We start from the raw sequence: 25,162 nt of genomic DNA on the forward strand, positions 1-25,162 counted from the left end.
CAGAATTGAAAGAAAAAATTCTAGCTAAAAAAAAATTTTAAAAGAAATGTTAACAGTAATGGAAAAATAGCTTTTTACTCAAAAGCTTATGCATAAGCCTTCTCCTCTCCCCACCCCCGTTTTATAATTGCTAATATTGCTTTTAGAATGAACTCAGGCTTTAAAATAATATCTTAGCAGTCAATTTCTGTGAGAAACTACTTTATAACATTATTTTTCCCTTTAACATTCATACCAGTTGGTGATCTTGGTGGTAGGGCTGTGTATTGAGGGTAGAAATGAAGGCAAAATGAGCGAGAACTCTACCACAGGAAATCTTAATGCTTGTCACTTTCTGCACTAAGACATTACAATCCTCACTCTTACAGAGCTTTTAGGGGGTATTGGTCTTTCCCCCCCCCCCCCCACCCCTTAAACACACTAAAATCTCTTCAAAGACTTCCAATTTGTTTGCATCTTGTCTCATAACATTTCAAAAAGTCGCATATGATGTAAAATAAAATATACCTTGCAGCCTTTCATTTATTATTAAATTACCATAACTAATTTAATACCAAATATTTAATAAAAGTGTAGGTGGATACAGAGCATCATGTTTTCATCTTCAGATGTTTTGCTACTAAGCTATTAGTAATACTGAAGTCTAACTTTAGCCTGCAACTTTGTGGATACAGTGAGGTCTGTACTTACATGATGCTTCCTTTAGTACACTATTTCTAGGAATAGTGCTTTGGAAACCACAAGAAATAAGGATTTGTGTATGTACTCTGCTTACAAAGCAAAGCCAAGACTCCATTCATGTGTATTACAATCAGGATTCTGTCAAAAAATCAACATAAATTAACTTCAAAATTGTACATAAGTTTGCATGGACATTTCAGGATCTGTTGTATTAAATGTCTGAATCACCATTTGCTTCCATAAATGTTTCTTCAATTCTAAGATTTCTACTGCAGAAGAAAATCTGACACATTTTTTAAAACTTCCATATATGCAGAAAAAATACGCTTTTTCTCCAAACACTCTCACCACTGTGAAATTGAGCTATGCAAATGATCTGAGTCCTTACTAACGGATCATTGATAGCAGTATGTAAATTACAAATGAAACCACAGGAAGGAATTGATCCTACTCTACAGATGGAGAACTGAGTCACAGTGTGAACGAAGAAAAAATTTTGAGATACTTCTAAGAAATATAAATGCCTGATTCTTTTTTATAAACTGTACAACTCTTTTTTTTTTTTTTTTCCTGAAAAGATCTTATAGGATGGACATTTTTCTAAGTCGGGTTTAAAGGTAACTGACATACCTAGTTTAGTTTTACATTGGAATTGGAAGCCCATGGCTACAGCCTGTGTACCCCTCACTGAGTTAAAAACTGGCAGGCTCAGGAGTTGATTGTGAATGGAGTCACATTTGGTTGCCAGCCCATCACCACTGGTGATCCCCAGGGCTCAGTGTTCAGTCCAGCCCTGTTTAATATCTATAAATAATTTGGATAAGTGGATTGAGTGCACTTCAGTTTGCAGGCAACACTAAGTTGGGCGAGAGCACTGATCTGCTGGAGGGCAGGAAGGCTCTGTAGGGGCATCTGGACAGGCTGGATCAATGGGCTGAGTCCCATTGTGAGCTTCAACAGCAGACGTCTGGGGTTCTGCACCTGTGTGACAACCTGAGTGCTACAGGCTGGGGGCAGAGTGGCTGGAAAACTGCCCATCAGAAAAGAACCCGGGGATGATGGTCATGATCCAGACTGTGCCCATGTGCCTCAGAAGGCCAATGATTTGTATCAAAGCCAGTGGAGGGACAAGGGCAGCAACGGCCCCTTTGTTCTTGGCACAGGTGAGACCACACCTTGAGTCCTGTGTCCAGTTTGAGCCTCCCACTCAGGAGGCGTTCGAGTGTACAGAGAAGGGCAATGGAGATGGTGAAGGGTCTAGACAATTAGTTTTCTAAGGAGTGGCTGAAGAAACTGGGATTGTTTAGCCTGGAGAAAAGGAGACTGTGAGGGAATATTATTTTCTACACCTAACTAAGAAGAGATTGCAGTGAGGTCGGGGTCAGCCTTTTCTCCCAGGTAACTAGGATAGTACAACACAACACAGTCACACGATGTGCCAGGTAAGGTTTAGGCTGGACATCATGAAGACTTTTTTTCACTGAAAGGGTACTTAAACGTAAAAACAGACTTCCCAGGGGATCATCATCCCTGGAAGTGTTCAAGAAATGACTGGAAGAGGCACTATAGTTTAACTGACATGGTGGTGTTCGATCAAAGATCGGACTTGATGAATTTAGAGGGCTCTTCCAACCTTAATGATGCTATCTTATGATTCTATTCTATTCTATTCTATTCTATTCTATTCTATTCTATTCTATTCTATTCTATTCCACGATTTACAACAGAGACTGTGCTACAGTGCTGAGAATAGCCAAATTCACATTATTTACAACATCAGAATTGTAGCATGAACTGCTCTGAACAGGATAAAAATAAGAAAGATTTCTCCTGTTTCACTTGATAAGTGAGAATTTTTCTGTTTATTTGTTAGTATTATTTAACAAAAGAGAAACTGAGCAAATAAAGAAGTGGGAAGATTTTCACAGGGACTTGAAACTGCTGGGCAACAAACTGTATGAATATAGGAGGTTACAGGAAAAGACTCCTATTAGCTTTTCTACCACTTTCCCACCCTTCATTTAAGCTGAGAGCACTACTTATGGGTCTCATTCACTTGTTATTTATAAAAACTTCTGTAGAAAGAGGAAAGACAAAGAAAAAGAAAGTCAAAGTTTGTCTTCTAGAATTTTTCACATCCTATTTCAGGCAATGAAATAGCTGAAAATAGCCTGAAAGCAATTTACACACTTTTATTGTAAATTAAATTTATAGATACATACTGGATACACTTTTTGCATATGAAATCAGTTAATGTATTGCAGAAGAGAGTAGATTTTATTTTTAGTGCCAATAACCAAGTAAACGGTTCAGTGCTAGCTTTTGTCATAAGATGAACTTTTAGCTTCTCTAATCTTACAAAAATCAATTCTACGTAGACATAACAAGCTGTTATTATGTAAGCCATAAATTCATGAACAACATTAGTCCTTGTCCCAAATATTTTAAAAATTGGGAGGGGGGGGGGGGTGGTTTACTTGTTTTTGTTTGGTTTATTTTGTTTTGGGTTTTTTCTTGGTGAGGGGTGGTGGCTTTTTGTTTCAAAGGAACTTAAGCTACTTCCTAGAATATGTGAGCTACTTATCTCATTCATTTAATTTTGATTCAAATATCCTAACTGGGATAAAATAAAATGAGGTGTGACGAGTATGTGAAAGCCCATATGGCTGCACAAACTGTACAGTGATACAGCAAACATGCTTCTTAGTTGTGCTGCATAAGGTAGTACAATCCTACTCTTTACTCTTTGAAAGGACAAAGACCAAGCAGATAGATACATAGAGAAAGCATTCTTCCCTTGTCTGATTCCCTATAGTCAAGGGAGTAATTACAAGCATGCCAGACTATTGCCAAAATGTCATTTTGAGCTGAGGTTTAGTCTAGTAGGAAATCTACACTGACACTAGGTAGCAACAGCACTAGCATGTTCAGGAACACGTAATCCCTGGTCTTGCCATGGCTATAGGAACTATGAGCAGAACTACCACTCCTGTTCAGGAAACAGAAATGTTCTCAAAATGTTTAAAAAAAAATCATCCTGAATAAATTGCAAGCCAGAGAGATATCTGTCTTTACAGCAATGCAGAAGACTTATAAAGGAAGGAATACATTCCATGTATTACAATGAATATCACTATTAATAGTAAAAACACTATTTTTTTTCCCCCACTGACTCATGATATTTTGAAGTCTCTTTGTTGTAGGGTACAGAGAAGAAATATGTTCAAACAGGCGTGGAAACCAATCCAAAACAAATCTATTCACCAGTAATCTTGAGATACACCTAATAATGTGACACTTTTCTCATTCTAATATTACGGTATTTGGTAACTCGCTGTTTCAAAACAGATAATTTTCCTGCAATTTTCGCTCATCCCTGGGCCCTTTTTCTTTTGATATTCCATAAAATGAATGTTGTGGAATGAAAATTAAAAAGAACATAAAAATCGTCTTTACACTGTGAATTCTTAAATCTAACTTCTCTTCCTACAGTTTTCTTTTTTACAAAATTTCTCTTTTTTGAAATTTAATGCTACTTATGTGTTAAAAGAAGTGTTAGTTTTGAGTAAGGAAGTCAACTTTCAAAATTGTCTTGAGTGGTTATCCTTCTAAAAACAGAATGCAAAATCCCCAGCTTGTGTGTGGAACACAGATAAACAGGTGCCAAACTTTCTCCAGCAACACCCAGCACAAAACTGAATGGAGAAGTGCCTTCAGCTGCTCAGAGCTACTGCCGGTGATTTTCATGCCCAGCCTGTTGAGCTTTGTGTACAATTGCAGCAGAAGTATGCGAAACTAAAGCACCCATTTGCATTTAGAACCAAAGCATGCCTTTTCATAAGTCTTTGCCTTGGCATTTTACTGACTGATGTGTACCCAGACGTGTCATCTGAGCATATCAATAATCAGAAGTTGAAAAGGATAGGCATGCATTTTGAGGCTGAGATGTTTCTCAATACCTCAGCTGGTTTTAGGGCATGAAAAGGAGAAAGGTAATTGCACTCAGAGGAGTACAGAACATCATGTGCTGGACAGTAAAACTTTCAGGCAGATTCCAGGCTACAAACCTAATTTCTTCCCTAATTTCTTACTAACAAGCACACATTATCATGCAGGGATAACCCTACTCCACAGTGATCTGGCAGGTAAGGCTCAGTGATGGAAACCCACTAAACCTGCATACACAGTTATTAATGATCTTTAATTAAATTTATTGTCCAGAAGACAGTGCAGTGACCTGAAAGACACTGATCTTCAGCTTCTCACTTCTATCCTAGACAATGTTATCTATAGGGCTGGCAGGGAGGGTCTTTCAGCACTGGGCAAAGCACAGGGTTCCCTGAGTCAAAATGAAAAGCTAAGGATATCCTGAGGTATTCCTTGGCTATATCAGAGTATATCAGGTTTGGGTGAAGGGCAGTCAGTTCTCCTCATGGCAGACCAGTGCTGTGCTTTACACTGCTAGCTGGAAAAGTATTGACAACACACCAGTTTTTGGCTACTGCCAAGCAGTGCTGGCGCAGCATCAGTGCTGTCTCTCCAAATTTCCCACACAGATGGGCAAGATCTTGGGAGGAGACACAGCCAGAACATTGGGCCCAAATTGACCAAAGAGATATTCCATGCCATAGGGCATCTTCTCAGATTTAAAACCTAAGAGAAAGGTGGGGGGGTGGAGTGAAGGAGTGGGCATTTGTTATTTACTACCTTTGCCTTCTGAAGCAACTGCTACTTGAACTGAAGCCCTTCTTTCCAGGTTGTGTCCGGGCAACTCCATTATGAATAAGATCTTTTGGTTTTTCGCTTTGCTTGGCATGCATATGACCTTCAGTTTTGCTTTTGTAAACTGATTTTATTTTGAACCACATGGTTTTCTCCATCATATTTTCTCACACTGTCCCACTGAAGAGGGGGTGAAAGACTGGCTTGGTGGGCACCTGGCACTAACCAAGGACTACCTACCACACAGAGGAAAATAAGTCAAAAATAGACAGAAAATTAGAGAAAAGGTCTAACACTGCAGAGAAAGAAGTCCGAATCCTTGTGTCAAAATACAGCAGTATGTAGGTATAAAGATTATTAATAAATTAGACCATTTGATCAGGTCAACAATTTGCACCCTTTTAATGTAGTCCAACAGCTATTTCAGAAAGCATTTCTCTGGACAAATGTTTAGTAGTGAAAAGTCCAGTTCAGCTGGTGCCTTGGGTTTTAGTCTGTTTAGTCTCTGTTCCAGGTCATTCTTTCCAGGCATCACAGCCCCCTAACTAAAACGACTGTAGAAATAACAGAAGTCAATTATTTGGTCCACTGTATAGCACTGAAATCAGAATACTCCAGGAACAAATATCACAACTACAAAACCATACTAAAAATTGGAAACGAACTCACCAGATATTAGATCACTGAAGATCCTGACTGATTCAGTGTTACTTGTTGTAGCACTGGTAAATGTTCTCCCTCTAGGATATGCACATTTCTCCCAAATCCTTGCCCAAAAACTTTAAATGAGCAAACTGAAGGAGACACATTGAATTTGGCTGTTGAACAAAAAAACTACCAACTTTTCATCACTTGTATTTCAAACGTGCTAAGCAGAAGTACATTTTGCAAGAAGCCTAAGATGGGTGGCTTCTTTCTTGAAAGAAGATGATTCACATTACACACATTATGATCTTTCAAGGGTGAACATACTTCATTTGTTGTGACATCTATGGATGATTACCAGCTCTCAAGAGGGGTTAAGGGCATCAGAGAAGTAGCCCGTTGCTTTACAACATCTTGCAGTCTTAACTTCTTTCAAAGGAGAATTATAACTGAAGCTTTGTATTGCTTAGAGAAGAAATTGGTACACCAGAGAAGGGAAAACAACCCAACACAACCAGACAAAAAAAGCCTCTCAACCAAAAGGTGAAGTTTATAAAGATTAAAGAATCTACGAGGAAGAAAAATCTGTTACGGAATAATATTAAGTACTAACATAGGTACTTGTTTAGAAACATAGTTACATGTATTCCAAAATGCTAAATCATTCCCATGTTCCAAGGATATTGAATTGTTGAGGAATACATTCAATGTAGGTAGATGGGTGAGCAGCTGCAGTGGGAGCTGCAGATTGAGCTCTGGGTGGGAAACCCAGGCTGTGAAATACCATCCTTTTCACAGCAAAGGTCACAGGGTCCTTGCCAACCATTCACACATTAAGGGTAGGAAATTATATGAGAGATTCTTCTAAGGTATTGTATTTCTTTTACTGTTCAAAAAATTTAAATTTTCTTCAAAATTATTTCAGCCCATTTTTCCTTTTTAAAAGGGTAGTCTAAAAATGTGTTGCAGCAATGCAAGAAAGCTTAGTTTTAATAATTTTACAGCAACATGATTTTTCAATTTCATTATGTTTTCTAACTGCACATATAGAAAGCTACAAAAAATAATTATTTGAAATTTTCAGGGTTTTTTGAAATAATATTTTTAATAATACATGATCTTGTAAACCTACTTCTTTTAGTGTTACATAGTTTTAAATTAATAATATGTGCTTTCTGAATAGTACCACCTCAGCCAAAGACATTTAGAAAATTATTTTTAAAGTTCATTTCAGGATCCATTTTTTTTTTATTTGGAACTTCCATTTTGCTACAAAATACATTGTAACACTTTCTACTATTTAATACAAAGAAAAAATAGACTAAAATTTAGATTCCCATTCAAATGCAGTGCTTTAAAACATCCTCCTCACAAAAAAAAGATACAGGTTTTGTCAAAGAAAATGCAGAATATTTTTCAGCATAAGTAATTCAAAACCTCAAAATCATGCAGTGAAGTCAAGATGAAACAGACCAATGGAAATATTTACAGCAGGCAAGGCTCCTAGAAACAAAAACTCATATTCTCATTACCTGCCCCCATCTTGAAGAGTTCCAAACAGAATTCGTGGGTAAAATCAGACTTACTTTCTGAATAGTTATGATTCCCTCCTGGGTGTCTTTGTCAACAGAAATTTTAAATACTCCCAAACCATCACCATCCACAATCTTGTACTCCATTTCAGCATTAGGTCCAACATCTGCATCTGCAGCTTTTATTCTGGCCACCACAGAAGCCACTGGTAAAGACTCTGGAACATTATACTGATATGATCCTACAAAATTTAAAAATTTAATGAATTCAGAATGTTCTGGGACTGAAAGAAAAAAAAAAAGAAAAAAGAAAAAGAAATCTTTCTTAAGCTTAAGAAAGCTTAAGCTTTCTTAAATCTACCTTCCTTTAAATCATCTGCCTGAACATTTACTCAGGCTATATGAATATATTCTTCAGTTTTGAAATAGAATTGCCCTTTATGATAGGTTTTCCTTATTATAGACTCTAAGTACAACAGGCATAACTTCTTCATATGACAGGAGAAGTATAAGGCAAAGATTAAAAAAAAATATCAAAACTTAAATGAAAATCATGATGTGAGTCCTGGATAATACAGACAGTTTTACTTTGTTTTCCAGAAAAGAGGAAAGGAAAACATGTATGTAAATAATATAAATATAAAAACTTACTATTCTATAGGTTTGTATCTTGATCAGGCAGCTCGCAATTTGACTATCACTAGAAACTAATATATACTAATTTCTGTAACAGCAAGTGCACCATCTTGAGAATTCTAGCCTTTTTTATTCAAGAACAAAATTATATATATGCTGTCAAAAGGGTATCAGAATGCATTCTGTAGCCAATAACATTCTCACCTTCACAAATAACTTCAGTTATTCTATTATTATTTTAAGCAGTTGGTGGCTTGAAACAACAGAAAATCTATTATGTGCAGATCTATTTTTTCCATCATTGGAGGTGAGGCTGGAGCCGACATGAATGTATCCTTTGCAATACTTTAATTCTATGTTACCGTGTTTTGGGGGTTTTTATTATTTCAATTAAGAAAAAAGCACTCCAGACAGAACACTATGAAAAAACTGAGCCCTTCTGGTTTGAGCATACAACTGCGTGCTCCTTTCTTTAGGCTAGGGTGAGAGCCACCTTGGTCAAAGAAATCAAGTGGAGGGAAGGTGACTTCCCAGCACTTTGATGATGAACTCTTTAGAAAACACTGTAAGCATGTGACAATGTCAAAGGACTACGAAGGATTAATAGTCAAATTAAAGAATCCTGAAGTCTAACTGGCAAGACCTAAATATCTATTAGGATTTTTTATTTTTTGTCTATTTATTCATGAGAGGAAGTAAAATACATTAATAAATGTCACTGCTGCTGTACACCGCTTCATTTCAACTGATCTGGCATGCATGAGGCAAAGAAAAACAATGCTTACTAAATAATAATAATAATAACAGTAATAGTAATAATAGTAATCTAGCAGCCAGTGTTTAACCAAGTACTTAACATGGAAAAGAAATTGTTTAGAAATAGCACAGTGTGTAAATAAAATAACAATGTTTAGGAATAATATTACAAGTCAAGTATTTCCAAAATAACTTACTGCGTGGAAAGCGGGGTGGGTTGTCATTAACGTCAGTCAGGGTGACAGTGACAGATGTAGTCCCTGACAATCCCCCATTCTGCCCAACCATGTCCTTTGCCTGGATAACTAAGAGGTACTGGTCCTTGGCTTCTCTGTCCATATTTGGAAGGGCAGTCTTGATAACACCTGCAGAAAGACAAGGTGTCAAGGATCGCACAAGCACAAATATGCTACTGTGAAAGCTGAGCTTGCCTTTAAAAGGTAACGGGATCAGTAATTGCAGCAAGAGTGGAATGAATTCCAACACTAATATAACAGGTTTTGACAGGAGTTGCATGGACATACCATACTCTTATTTTAAATAGTCACCAAACCCACCAATTTTTATTTAATACTAGATTCACTGGGTAATGCTGTACATGACTGTGTTTTTCAAGAATCTTCTCCCTGAATTAGTCTTCTTGGGTAACACTTCCTTCCCTGGAAGATGTAATCTTCTGTATTTGATTTCCCACCCTTTTAGAGCTATGAAGAACAGAATATTCTGCATTCATTTTTAAAATCCTAATGTCAAGATTCATTTCAATATCTTTTGAATACCCATTCAAGACATTAACTTTTACGAATACTGATAACATGCCACACTTTGCAGATATATGAAATTGTCTTATTTTGCTATATGTTGGGTTTAGCAATATCCACTTTTAAATCATTGGCATCATTAAGAAAAATTTTTATTTATTAGTTAAATACCTGAATATCTGAAGTAGTTTTTGTTATGTCCATTTCATGAACTGCATAATCAATTAATTAATTTGTAATTAATTGATATGAAATCAAAACTAGAAGAAAATTCCATGTTTCATCCTTTCAGCTCTGCTGTATACATCAAAAAATAAATATGCCTTCTCAAAATATGATGATTTTATGAATATTTCATGCTCAGTACATAGTACAGCTGCTAACCCTGATTTCCAGAAAGGCAGCCGTTTGCTCCTCCAGCACTTAGTGTCAGCAGTAAAAGAAACATAAACAAACTAAATAAAGAAGAGGCACATTGGGACACATATCTCTTCATATGCCATTTGTTGAATGTTTGCTTAGAGTTTTATTTCTTTTTTCCCTTATGAATGTTGGACTTGCTATTAATCACCTCTGGTTTGAAACATTTATTTCACAAACAGACTGCCTGGCAGTATTTCACCCATTTTACAAGACATGTAAAATACCATTAATATACAATTTAATGGTGTTATTGTTTCTACCTTGCTTTTCTTAGCATGCTTGTTTTTCTGTCATAGTTAAATTGCCAGGCAAAGTTACCTAATCATTTGGAAGCAAACTGTCATGAACACAGGAAATTTGAGTATCACACCAAAGTGATGTAAATGTATGCAAACATTTCAGTCTGAATTCTTCAAGATATTTGTTTAGTAGAAACTACTATGTTATTGTTCAATGGCTGCCTGCAGTCATTATCACAACATACATGGTACATAAACACACTTGGAGAGGGAGAAAGAGAAACAGGGAGAAAACCACTCTAAATCATTCTCTTCAGAGGGGAAAGGACAGTGCTATATACCCTCGCTTAGCCTGGACCTGTTGTAATATGAAGATAATTATAGCACTTATTTCTGCAAATTCAGATGTTGCTAGATAGAGTGTGACCTTTTGGTCAAAACACTGGGACTAAGGTCTGATTCACATCACAGGTTGTCCATGATAAAAAGGGTAAATATTTTTCTTCTCTTTTGTCTCAGCTTGGTTATATATCCAAAATGAAGATTATAACTCTTCTCCTTGTAGGCATAAGTGAAAGCTCCAGCACTAACTGAAATGAGCAGAGAAAGAACATACTTTCCTTCTTGATGTAATGATACAGCAGAATAGGCAATATTCATTAGACCAACAGAGGATTAAAAGTTGTATTTGGTTATGGCTTAAAAATATTCACAAAATTTAAAGAAAATTGTAAAAAACAGTTTCACCAGTAATATGCTTTGACACTGGCAGCGAAATGTTATATCTGGTAAGCATACGAAGCATGGTGTTTTCTTCTTCAAATTAGTAAAGAAGGAACTCATTGCCCACAACAAAACTTTAGTTTGAAAAGTAGAATGGAACGTAACTGTGCCTTAAATATGTTCTTATGGAACCTGGCTATGTGACATTTAGATATTTCCAAAAACTGAAAAAAAAAAGTCCAATGAATTTTGAAATTTTCACTGATGAGAGAGATGAAACCTGACAGCAGACCAAGCAGCTGGTAGATTGAAAAGATAATAAATTCTATTCCAGCAAAGTTTGTTTATGGCATAACTCAGATGTGTGGCTTTCATAATCTATTCTAAAGAATAAGAAATTAAAAGATCAACAAAACCCAAATATATTCAATTAACCAAGAGGTCATATTAATAAGTTCCTAGCAAATGCATATTTTCCTCTTTTTCTCATCATTACTGCAAAGAGTTTATGTAAATTTACCTGTTTTGGGCTCCACAGAGAAGTAAGGTTGTCCTTGCAATATACTGTAAACCACTCGAGCACTGTTGCCATAAGTAGGATCATCTGCATCAGTGGCTGTCACTTGAACCACAGAGGTACCTGGAAAATATTTGAGGGACTATTGCACAGGAAAGATAGAAATATCTAAGCTACTTACTCAATATACTGTGCCAGTACATATCTGGAACAGTGTGAGGTGGCTTTTTCACAATGGTTCATCATTTCCATGCTGACTGTTAAATGTATCAGGTTCTATTTCTAAACTAGTAGTATCAGCTATTACAGAATTCTATCTTCCCAAATAGTCACAAGCATTGACTCACAGCAGTAAAAAGTATCTCACTCATTAGTTCCTCCTCTCCATCTCTGCCCTTGCTTGATGAAGGACATGTCAGCAAAATTTCTGTATAATGATGATGAAGCCTGAAGTTTGAGTATGAAATGCAGTACTTTTCCTTTTAAGAGAAGTCTGCATGCTGAAAATGTAATGACTCATTAGAAATTCAAACATACATACTTACATATATATGTTTTAAAAATTTTGATAAATGTACACAAAATCATTGTTAGGTTATAAAATTATTTACTTCAGAAACACATGGCTGAAGAGTTTATTTCTCAGCTCAGAGAAAACCTGGTGAAAGCCATCTCTAATTTCCTTTAAAAACAGTAATTTCTTTCAATAGTCTGCAATACTAATTTCCTTCAATATATCTGCAATATCAATTATAGTAATCTATTGCATAAAGATTCCTTGAGCAAAAAATCTTTCTATGTTGACAGGAATAAGAAAGCAAAATTTCTAACTGGCTAACAAGAAGGTTATATTTTGAGGTGAGGACCTCATTCTGCGTCCAGCTCCTATTCATTATGTTCTCCATGTCAGTTCCCATTTGTTTTGTTCTAGACAAGAGCTTTCATGGTGTATGCTGAGAGCAGAATAAAAAGATCACTCAGGGGGCAGGGCCTTGGCCAAGGTCACCATTCTTTGATAGACAGAAATTATTTTTTTTCTCACTGATAGATTTTCTGGAACATTCAAATCTTCTACTGAACAGCCCAGGGACCCATTTGGAGGTGAGATTGCAAATTAATACTGTAGCAATTTGACAGATGCCCAGTAAAGGTCTTCAAGAGAAGATCAGATTGCTTCATAGACTTTATTTAGACACATGATCAGAGAAAAACATTTGTTAAACACAGAGTTCATTTTCTGAAAGGACAAGTTTTTGAACTGTGAAAATGAGACTTGCAAGTCTTGAAATCACTTTTTAAGATCAATCTGCAACAGCAAGTGTCCAGAGTGAACTTAACATAAATAATATTCTGGTCAGTTTTACTTGGAATTTTCAGGAAATGGGAGAAAGTTATGAAATTCCTTTTATCTGATATAGTATATCTCCCATCTATTTTCCTCATCTTTTCCATTCTCAGTTAAGTAGAACATCATAAATAGAACCTGGGACTAGGCTGAAAGATTGGAGAGAGGATTAAGTGCAGCCCTCCATAAAATGGAATAAAGGATGGGTCCCACTTGAAAGAATTCTGACCAGAATGATCATTTGTAAGATAAATTTATTCAGGTTATGGCCTAGTTAGCCCACATTCCTGATCTCTATTTCTGAAGTATCCATGACAAAGTAGGATGGTTGCAATTCTATTTAAATGCAATTTTTCTCTCTTGTGACCTGTCTAATATTTTTGGGCAGAGAAAAAGTTCTTCCCAACCTGAAATTTCACATGCAACTATTAACTAGATGGAAAGTTTAAAAAGAAAATTGGTAGTTAATCCATCAAGTCATTTATCAGTTGTAGGACTTAAAATACATCCATTTTCTGTTCACCAGTAACTAAGAGCTTTGATTCAGTATGTCAAACTGATTTTACAGATTACTCTATAATGTAATTTTATACAGGGACCTATTTTAAACTTGCCAAAGTCTATCCAGCTTTTGAGAACAAGTGTATCATAATGACTGTTTGACATCCTGTGTTCTTTGTGAAAGCCATGCTTACCACATTTACAAAGTCACTAAGCCCTGCCAATGAAGCTTACAATGTCTGCAAATATTGGCAAAAGTGCTTATAAACCTCACACACAGTTACGCCTTCGCCCCCTGTTTCTGCTGCTTTCAAGGGCTCCAGACCAATACAAGATCAAAGAAATTACAAGCTCTGCAATCTCAGCACAGACATTTTCGAAATGCTGCAAGTTTAGAAGTGCTTGTTTGCTGTAAAAATCTATTGATGTAGCAAATAAACCCTCTACATTCCAGGAGATGAATAAAGTCATTATCTGAATTTGATTTTCTCTCTTCTAAAACACATGAATCCTTCAGAAAATGGTGTTTTTTAAGTAGAAATTCTAACATCAAATCTTTCTGCGATAATTCCATTTAAATGCAATCAGTAACTAAAAAACAATGAATCTTTTCCAGTCCCTCTGTGCTAATCAACTTCTTCTAAACATCAGTGGGGGAAGATCTGAAACCCATGCTATTGTCATTATTTCTTTACTAATTGCACCAAAAAATGAGCTTCTGAAGCCCCATGCTGAGAAGGAGATTTCTGCATACCATTTTTTTTAAGAATATGCAAGATAACAGAAGGTATTCTAGCTATGCAAAATGTCCTACATGTAGGAAATCTGTTCAAAGGAAACAAAATGCAAAGATCTGTATTTGAGGATTTCCAGGGATTTTTCTAGAAGCAGCAGATTGCTCTTGAAGAACAGGAATTCCTTCAGAGTATGATAATCATCATGCACAGCTGTCCTAATCTTTCTGCAATGGATTGATGCCAAATTAAAACACTTACCTCCCTTTTAAAGAACCCTAAAACACAAAGCTGTGGGAATTACTTATGGATAGTAAATAAATCTAAAAGTGTGAGGAAAAATGGGCATTTGCATCATAGTCCCAAGTACATCATCTTAGAAGAGTTTGTGTTCCTGCACTGAAATTGTCTTCCTTGTATCCACAAATGCTTTGCCTTCTGCTCCCGCAGAAACAGCCAGCTGTCATACATGCATCCAAGATCAGCACTTAAAGGTAACAGGGACAGTCAACAAATGGTACCACACCTTTGTTCCGTCCAAAAAAAAAATGAGTGTTCCAAAGAGCCTAAATCTTGTTTAGTCACCATTGTTCAGAGCCCTGGAGTGCAAGTGTAGACAGGACACTGACCCTACCCCAAACTTCCATTAGTGACTTAATATAAAGCGCACCTTTCAACTATAACTTAAAATATTACTTAGAGTTTGTGTGTTTTATATGGGTTGAAAAAATAAATATGCGTTATCTATTTTAAAAAAAGCTTTCTCTTTTAGATGTGGATTCCTTTAAAATTATCTTTCTCTAGTTACCTCTTTTTAACAAATCCTGGGTATCAGTTCATGAAAAAAAATTCTACATGAAGCAACTTCATAAACTTTTTCAGCAGTTGTAGCAAGTACTGAGAAAAAAATCTGTGCTGCTTGTCAAAGTGTTATGCTTTTTTTTTTTTAATTTCATTTTATAATAGTTAGTAACAGACTTAATTCTGTGTGACTGGCACAGATTTCTGGTTTTATTTTCCAGAATTTTTTAATATAATTTGTAACATAATATTTAATAGATGTTGGCAAAGATTACTAAATTGCAGTAGTCTTAGAACTTGATCTATTTATGCTGATATTAAGGTAAAATGATGGGAGGATATTTGCAGAGACAACCTTGAATTGAAATGTTATTTGTACTTCAATTTAGCCAAGTCAAGGTTCAACAATGTTTTTGACACACTGTAGAGATTGACATTTTCTGTGATAGGAAGAGAAAAAGCTGAACTGACTCCTGAAATTTGAGTTGGAGATCCTTCAAAGGGATCCATTTTGAATCTCCAAGTGTATTATTTTAGAAACGTCTACAGAGCTTCTTAGAAAGTTTGCAAGTAACTTGCAGTATATTTTATGCAAATTTTGAAATAATGTTTTATAAGAAATGATTCTGTGACTTCTTTTTTAATATTAGTGAGATCAAAAGAAAACTGGTTTCTAAAACCAGATTAATTTAACAAATTTTTGAAACTGCACAAACTCTTGCCAGTTGAATTTTAGCCACATTAACAAACTGAAAATAGAGCTTTAAGGCAGTCAGTTATTAAAAGTATTAATTTATATCAATTAATGATGTGTACTATGTCTAACAAAACAATTCCGTGATGGCATCACATTTCTACATGGTATCAGCTGTTTCTAAAAACATTAAACACCTTTACCATCAAGTTATCCAGAATTCCTGCATAATCCTTACATACAACAGTCCAGACTGGTTCTGTTCAGTACCTGCTGGTATTTCTATGTTTCTACCACTGGGTCTCACCCACAGCTGATGCAGCAACGCCTCCACAGCCCTTCCCCTCCACGAGTGTGAAAGGATAGAGTCAGAGCCCTCTTCACCTCCTCCCTCCCCTCCCACAGCCTCATTTTGTTGCCTTCACTTGGTGAAAAATCTCAAGAATGGTCCCAGCTAAGCAGCAAAGTCAGCCAAAGGAAAGCAGAGGAGGCGTGCGCTTGGAGAGAGACACTTCATGCAGGTTCTCAAAGCCCACTACACACTGTATCAAAGATTTAAGCCTGATACAGTGCTTTTGCTTTCTCTCTCTCTTTTTTTATTTTTTTTTTCCCTATATAAAATTCAGACATTTCTATCCATTTCAGTCAGGGATAACAAACATGGCAAGAAAGATATTTGTGGTGCTGGGTAACAAGCAAAACCGTTGATATGTCTGGATAGCAGAGAAGACTAAACAAACCAAAAACTATGTTGGGCATTGGAATTCCCATCCCTACTTCCCTTGGCTATAACTCAAAGAGACCAGTATCCTTTTATTTGAAATATAATATTGCTCAGTTTTTTAAGTACCAGATACACTTTAAAAAATATAACAAAAACAAATCCTTATGATTTTCCTTATGGTTTATAAGCCATATCTTTAGGGGGTTTTGTCATGAATCGATTTACAAACCATCAAGATATTTACTCTGCTCAGGATAATCAATATAATTGGGCCTGACCCAAATATAATTTGAACCTGATCTGAAGTAATTTCAAATAAAGAAAAAGAGATTGACTTCAATCAGCCTTAGATAATGTCCAAAAATATTTGTCAAATAAAATACAGAAGCATTATACTTTCATAACCAGCCTGTAGGTTAAAGGTTATAATTTTCCTAGCTTTATAGTTAATTTGGGTTTGTAATCCTGTGATCTCCTTCATTTCCTTTAATATCCAATTAAAAATCCTTGTCATGGATATAATTTTAAACAAAATAGGAGAGAGATACTTTGTATCTCCTTAATATTTCATGGATGCTCTAGGTGATTAATTAAAAATTATGTTATATGAATAAAGTATGAATTGCTGTAACTATGTAAGACAAAATGCAAGAAAGTGTGACAAAGGAATTTCATGGTAATCCTTAACTCTGTGACAATGAAGTATTTGGTAGGTGTGTAATACTAACCATGAAGATGTTTAAAATGTAAAGTTTCAAGAAGTTCGTGAATGTGAAACTACCCTTAGTTGATACAAATCACAGAGAGTACACAAGTCTCTGTTAATAATTTTGTATAATACATCACCTGAATTGACAATACATGTGGTGTTGTATGGTCCATATGGGAGAGATTTTCTTTTACTTCTTTATGATCTAAAGATACAACAAAATATGCAAACCAGCTCATTTCGAAAAATAGTCTGTATATTCTCCACTGCACACAGTTCACTCCCCATAGATTGATTTCCAATGTATTTTTTGGAACAAGTGGAGCATAAGAAGGAGTAGAGGCATGGATTGGTATGTGTAGGTAAACCTCATACACCTGTAGTAGTGTTTTGTACATCAATATGCCAGTACAAGAAAAGACAGAGGTGATAAATGCAAAAGTGAAATATGGAGATAATTTCTTCTCAGGTCATAAGACAAAAGTGAAAAAAAAAATCTAATAGTTGCTGCATGTTATATCTTACTTAAATAATCTTATTCTAAAAAATACAGGCAATTTAATCAAGGAAGAAAGGGATGTATTTTAACACAATATATTTTTGAAGTGGATTATTTAGGTTTTCCAGTCTTAGATTATCTCTGTCTAGATTTTTTCAAAGTTTAGAAGTAAAAAGTTCCCAGCGATATATCACAACTTCATCTCCTCCCTGTTCCTCTGCAAAAGCTGTGGTGTCTGTCTTTCTTCCAAGGCTAATATTGCCTCTTCAGCCATCCACGTTGTGCTTGAGTGACAATGAGCAAATTCCAAGTATCAATGAGAAATATTGTCTATGCTCGCTGCTTAGTAAAATAAATGTACAGAAAACTCATTAGCAATGTTTTACTTATCTTCTATTGACTCCTCAACTGAGTTTCAAATATACAAGCAATGTTTGCTACTGATTGCTGCAGGGCACTTAGGTAGGGAAGATTCTTTTTCTCTCTCTAGCTCCAATTTAGATGCATTGTTTAACATTTAAAACCACGGGAGATCATAGTGAGGAAATTATAGCAAATTTTATGCGCAGCCTGACTGAAGAGTACCACATTTTAATATGGTTTAAAATCAGTCAAGCAAAGAAAACCTTTATTTCAATCACCACAGAACTCTCTCAAGCTGAAGTGAGCCTTCCCATATAATTGCAGTAAGGAAAGTTGTTTTTTTTGGTTTGTTGGTTTGAGTTTTCTTGGGGGGGGTATTTTTGACTTTTTTTGTTTGGGTTTTTTCTTTGGTTTTGGTTGGTTGGTTTGTTGGTTGCTGGTTTGGTTTGGTTTGGTTTGGTTTGGTTTGGTTTGAGTTGGGTTTTTTTGTGCTTGCATATATAATTTCATTTTAAAGTAACATTTACCAAAACTTCTCTGGGCCAAGCCTTAATCTGGTCTGAAAGAGTCAGCTTTCAGAGGAACTGTGGCACCTGACAATGAGCATTTGGTCACTTTACAATTTGGTCACTTTAGACTAAAGAGACAGTGGACTTGATTTTGAAATTCTTTCCTAATTAAAACTCAGAAAAAAATCAGCATTTCTTAATTTCTAACAAACGCCAAAACCCATTCTCCTCTGATTTAATCAGAACTTTGAACTGTCTCAAGTTGTACCCCAGGTCCTGCTGCTTGCCTATATTCCTCAGATAATGGTATTTCAGTATAAGAAAAAAAAAATATCCAATAAACTATTACTAAAATGTGCGAAACTTACAAAAAATATTATGCTATTCACTAGAAGGAATTTGAAGAGTGTTATGGACAGACCTTATCTGAATGAAATCATAAATTATAACCTCTGAGTACCATAACATAGGTGTGAAACTTACTACTGTTAATGGGAATCATAAAACAAAGCCCCTAGGCCCTGGAATAAGAAATACACCATAAAATGGTTATCTGAATACTTGCATAGCTATTTGAGTTTCACAACATTTTTGAAAGGGTAAATACTTAATCTAGCATGTTATTTCCAGTTAAGTCGTGAAGTTTCTAACTGTTGCAGGTGCCTCATAGATAATTAAGTAGCTTAGTGTGAAACAGTAAAAAATAATGAAACTTTTAAAAAGGCGACAGGAATAAATTTCCCACAACACCAATAGTGTATTTTTTACTTACCCACAGGAGACATCTCAGGAACTCCAGCAGTGTAGGGACCATCCAGAAATTTTGGCTCATTGTCATTGATGTCCTGAATCTTAATGACGAACTCAGACTCTGGCTCCACGGGTTTATTAGTCAGCCTATCTAGTGCTTGTGCTCGGAGCGTGTAGTAGGCCTGCTCTTCTCGATCCAGCCTCTTTGTAGCATGAATATCCCCCGTGTTCTCATCAATAATGAAAATTGAACTTGCCCCTTCGCCTGACAAGATGTATTTGATGGAACCATCTCCTTTATCAACATCAGAGTGAAGCTGGTGAAAAATTGATGAGAGATGAGATTAACTTACAAGAGAGTCAGTGGCATGGAGATATGTAAAAATAATTCCTATGTTGAGCAGTAGTACATGAAATTTTATTGTTCCTGGAAATATAAGCTGAATGTTTATCACACAAAGCATGTGAGGGACCATTAGAATCTGTAAATTTTCTCCTTTAAGCAAAAATACTTCATTAATTCCTGCAAACAATCTCCCTCCTTCTCAAGCCAGATTTTTGCATAGGCAAGCACATGCACACATATGATCATAACTGTGACTTTATTCCTACCTGAATTTAACCACATTGTACTTCAGCGTATAATACCACTGAAAGTTGAGACTTCAAACAAGTGTCAGTATAAACTTAATGTCAGTGTGTGTTTGCTCTTGTGTGTATTTACGTATTTTCTCTGTGTCTACTGCGGAGAGAAGCAAAACATGTCAAAGGGTCCTCATAAGGGAAAGCAGCAGGGCAGCTTTCTGATCTCTTCACTCTCATGATCAGTGATAAAATTCAAGAGAATGGCATAAAGTTAAGTCACGGAAGGTTTAGATTGGATAGCAGGAAAGTTTTTCACCTAGAGGGTGGCTGAGCACTGGAACAGGCTCCCCAGGGAAGTGGTCCCAGCACAAAGCCCAACAGAATTCAAGAAGCGTTTGGACTGTGCTCTCAGGCACAGGATGTGACTCTTGTGGTTTCCTGTGCAGGGCCAGGGGTTGGACTTGATTATCTTGATGGGTTCCTTCCAGCTCAACGTATCCTATGATTCTACAAAATGAGGTAAAATGTACTGGTTGATAAATTGCTCACTACTATCTGACGGGCCTGTAACTTCAATTCTTCACTTCCATATCTTGCTTTCCATTATCTAATTACAGAAAAATGCAGACTTTAAGAAAGACAAAGGTGTCCTGGCACTTTTGGAAGTACACAGTATTGAAAGCCAGGTGCAATTTCCCTGGAACTACTTGTAATAGGCACACAAGAAACATACTTCAGTAGGTCAAAATGTATCTTCCATTAGAAAGGCAAGATAGATTTAAAGAAATATATTTTTTCCCTCATCAGGCAAGGTATTTTAACTGACACAGCGATTCCACAGGTTTTCTAGCTCTTTTATGTCCACTGAGTTTCATCTTCTTGTTACAGAACACAGACTCAAGCACCTCTGAAATACTTCTCAAACTTGAATCAAGAATGTAGTTGATCTGGATATCACATCATAGTAACATGCACATATGATATATTTAATGCTGAACAAGTGCAAAGAATATCAATAAAAAAGTACTTTCTTGCTTGTTAAAAGTAGATTAACATGTAAAGAGCTGAAGAGAATGTTAAATATGCTTGGATTTTTCTATCTATCTTCTTTGTACCTCTTCTAATTCCATGTTATCTTGAGTTTGGAGGTAAGTCCACTGCCATCACCATTATCATCAGAATTTCCATAATATATTTTTTTTCTGTCTGTTAAGAGTATCGCTGTGACAGTATTCACTCCCCAAATACATGCAGAAAATAGTTATCTTGGGCATGATTTAGCACAGCTGCAAAATCTTTTCCTATTTCAGCAGGAAGGTATTCATGCTCAGTTTTGAATTTTTCAGCTGGATAAAATGCTGCCTATTTCTTACACTTTATTTCATTTACACTGTTTGGACATCTCATACTTGTGCAATTACAGTGCACTCCTCTCTTTTAAGACAGAAATGGAATTTGTAGCTTTGGACTGGATCAGAAAAACAGAACAAAGGTATCTAAATGAGATTAGCTACATTATTTTGAAATATGTTTTATCCTTACTCTGCTGCTATCTAAATCCAGAGACACCTAAACAAGCCTGAGATTTCTATGGTGGAAAGCCCTACTTCTCTGCACACTCAGGAATAAACACTGCTTACACTGTGAGCAGGCCAAGATAAAATATATTTCACATTCAGGTTCTTTTGAGATCCACAGCACTGCATATTCCTCAGTCCCAATGGCTGGAATTTATTGAACAAACCATACCTCTGTTCAACTCACACATCTGAGAGCTGGGACTTTCAATGCTTTTTCAAACTTGACTGGAAGAAGTATCCATCTTCCCTACAGAGGAGCAGTGGCCTGTGCAAGTAAGAATCTGTTTAACTTGTCTTTGATTTTGTTTAACCTTTTTTTTCCTTCCTCTTTTCTTTTTCTAATACCTACTTCAGGGTGCATAAGTCTCCTGTGTGCTACAGTGGAGCTGTGTGGGTTTCTCTACATAGCCAGAATCCCACAGTCTAGGCTGAAATGCTGAACACCGCATTACACAAGAACTGAGGGTATGAGATACAAAGGTTCTATGCCTTTTTCTTTCTTAAGTGATTCCATTTTCTCCATGCCCCATATTCTATCTGGTCTTTCTGTGGTGACTGAGACTCTCACATTCTCCCTGTAAAAGCTGTTCCACCTTTGCTGGCATGCTTTAGGATGGGTGCTGGATGAGAGAAAAGAAGAGGACACCAGCATACCCACGAGTTCATCAGGCAGAGCAGTTTTCTGAATGTTAGAGATGAACAAGTAAATCTCTTCAAGCAGAGAAAGGAAAGTTTCCATATCTCAGTTGCTGAGAGCAGCACAGCAGCACTGTCCCACGGGGACGGAGCTGAGCCCATCGGCACACTGCAGTGGTCTCAGACTGCAGGGCTGCACAGCCCACCTTCCTCCTTGAATCTACATCCAGCCCTATCCCAAATAACTAACCAGCACTGCTCTGGGGAGGGGAAAAAAAAAAAAGAAGAAAAAAAAAAAAGACCTTCAGGGGAGAAACCAGTAAATCGTTGAAGACGTACTGAGCAAGGCTTTCACATCCCGGAGAAATAAGAAATTCTGTACCTTCAGCATATTCCATTTGCTCACTCAGTGGCTTACTGATTAACAACACATTGTTCTTTAAGGAGTTCCACTTTGAGGTCCATAAATCTCCTCATAGATTGCACTACAGTGGCTGGTGACCTGGAGTGAAATGCTGAACAGAAGCCACTTTTTGGAACGATGCCTTGGTAAGAAAATTGCTATCACATGGATTAATAAAGTGATTAGTGAGGGCCTTTATTATTCCAAGGTTAAGGCGCTGGAACTGCAAACTTCTTTGTATCTTTTATTAAAACGTTGTTCTTATATTAAACATTTAAAAACTATGCTGGCCCATGCTCAAATTAGTAATGTACCATTCTCTACCTACTTAACCCCAGAAAGGTGATGCATCTCAACATTTAGTTTTTTAGTCTTTGGCACTATAGAACAATCAATTCAGTGTAAAGAACCCTAAAGATCTTTTTTCAACACTTTTATATGTATTTTAGAGGAGATAAAGAGAACAAAGCAAAAAAGAAAAAAAAAGCACTTTGCTAAAAATATTGAGAATTTTGATGCAGTTTTCATGTCACCTATATTTCAGTTTCACACAATATAATTCTTCCATACAGTGATCTTCAAAGTCATTAATGCAGAAGCATCAATGCTTTGCAAGTACAAACAAAATTTTTGAATGTCCTGTATCATATTCACAGCTCTAATACTACCAAACATGACCGCAAAGTACCTGTGGTTCCAGCTATTTAATTTAACATTGTGGGAAGTGAGAAGTAAAATTTTCCATGTAATTTTGGCTTTAGAAAGTACTTTGTACATTTTTTGTTGTTTGCTTTTGTTGTTGTTTTGGGGTACTTTTTACCCCTTTTTTAATTGAAGAAATACATTAAGTAATAAGACCTTGGATTTTTGTTTGTTGTTATTAATTTTGCAATAATTATATAGAATTATATTAATCCTCAGGACAGTAGCACCAGAAAGCATCTGTGACCATGCCATCTGCTAGCTTGTCTTTCACTCCTCCCACTTTCTACAGGGCCATTCTTGTAGGAGACAGAACTGCAGCTCAATCTGTGGCTGCACATGGGGACTATGACTTTAGAAATAGAAAGGCTCAAGACAAAGGCACTTTCAAGTTCTTGTTTCAAGAGACATGGAGGATTCAATGATTCACCGGGTCTCATCTGGTTCCATTCTGGATCATTCCAGACAATTACTCTTTCAGAATCAGTTTGCCATAGATATTCTAAATAAAACATTGTGTTTTCACACAGAAGAATGATAGAGACAGTTGTATGCTTGGAATTAATTTCATCCATTGTCACCTCCACACAATATCCATGATGGCGACTCTCATGTTTGCCTTGGCTATCAACTAGGCTTGTTTTCAGTATAAGATTCATGATCCAATTCTTATACGCTGATGGTATAGCTTTTTTGTTGCATGCCACATACATTTTACATGAAGATTCTAAGAGTTCTGAATTTGCATGTACAAGAGTATATGAGAACAGGAAAGGGAGGCAAATATTCTCTAGAGAGAGATGAGGTATTTTTGACCAAGAGGATAACTTTTGATGTGCTAGGAAAGTTGGCAGAGAGCAAACAGGGCTAATAATAAAAGCCACATAAGCCTTGTTGAGGCAGAGGGACAATGCACATAAAAAGTGCAGTTTTCTTGTTCTTTAGAAGATAATTTATTGAGTGCCCTCTGTTGACTCTGAACTCAAGCTGAGAAAGCACTTAATCTTTTTAGACTCTCAGTTTTAGAAAATACTTGTTTGGATATGTGTGAGAGAAGGAAGCAGTCAGCTTCACTAAACAGCTAAGGTGTTATTACCCTAGGTCTTTTAATAAACCCTATGTTTTTCTCACATTTTTTGGCCCTACAGCAATATAGCCTAGTCTAGGGTCTCCCCTAACGCATTTATGTCTATATGGACCTTTATGGAGGTGATTATTCTAGGAAAACATAAATAAAACATTTTTTTTCAAAGTTCATAACACTCAATAATTTCTAGCTATTACCTACTTGTGCGTTAATATCTGTAAAAGCAAAGATTATATCATTTTGTATCATTTGCCATTAAAGTACTAATGCAGTATTTCCAATAGAGGAGACTTATATTTCTCAGTAAGGAGAGATACTGAACTGTATTATTAAAAGCACTTAAATTATTAAAAGAAGCCTAACTGGCCACTACTCATCTCTTGCATGTCTGAATGGGAGGTTTGCTCTTTTTCTGATTTTCAGTTCAGGCTCCCTTAAGGCAAGTGCAATGTTCATATGTCTCTCTTCTCTGATTTCTCTTCCCTTAAGATCTATCTTTGCTTTTGTTTCTCTCTGTGCCAACATGGTTAATGATTCATTGCAGAGTTTATAGATTATTGGTGAAGAAGAAAATCAAAGGGAGAACATGGGGACCTGATGGTTTTTGTCACTCGCAGAATGACAGAAGTAATGGAGAGAAAGAGATGGACAGGAGAAACATTAGATGTTTCGATATAATCTATCTTCACTGCTCTCTGAGACCACAGGAAACATGCCCTCCTTTGCAGAACTCAGAAGTTTTCTCAAGGAGGAATTGCCTTGTCTGCACCCCTTCTTTCTGTCTATGAAAGTAACTGGAAAGGGAGGAGAGGAATGAAAACTGCCTCCTCCTCCTCATGCCCCATGCAGCATCCATTATTGGTGATATGGAACTGACACCACTGCAGCTTTATTCCTACCTCCTC

At 36.3% G+C, this 25,162-nt stretch overlaps 1 protein-coding gene across 3 annotated transcripts in view; it reads right to left on the minus strand.

The window, feature by feature from the left end:
- Positions 1–25,162, minus strand: part of LOC134041212 (cadherin-7) — a 72,118-nt gene that overhangs the window by 21,928 nt on the left and 25,028 nt on the right. For 2 of the 3 annotated variants that reach the window (XM_062487638.1, XM_062487629.1), the window contains exons 2-5: positions 19,287–19,581; positions 11,639–11,758; positions 9,170–9,337; positions 7,635–7,822 (exon numbers count right to left, since the gene is read on the minus strand). In XM_062487638.1, coding sequence (XP_062343622.1) covers positions 7,635–7,822; positions 9,170–9,337; positions 11,639–11,758; positions 19,287–19,581 — 771 coding nt within the window. The remainder of the gene's footprint in view (positions 1–7,634; positions 7,823–9,169; positions 9,338–11,638; positions 11,759–19,286; positions 19,582–25,162) is intronic. The other variant, XM_062487647.1, reaches the window with a different exon arrangement.

This window comes from Cinclus cinclus, chromosome 1 (genome assembly GCF_963662255.1).
Source record: "Cinclus cinclus chromosome 1, bCinCin1.1, whole genome shotgun sequence".
In the NCBI taxonomy this organism is placed as follows: Eukaryota; Metazoa; Chordata; class Aves; order Passeriformes; family Cinclidae; genus Cinclus; species Cinclus cinclus.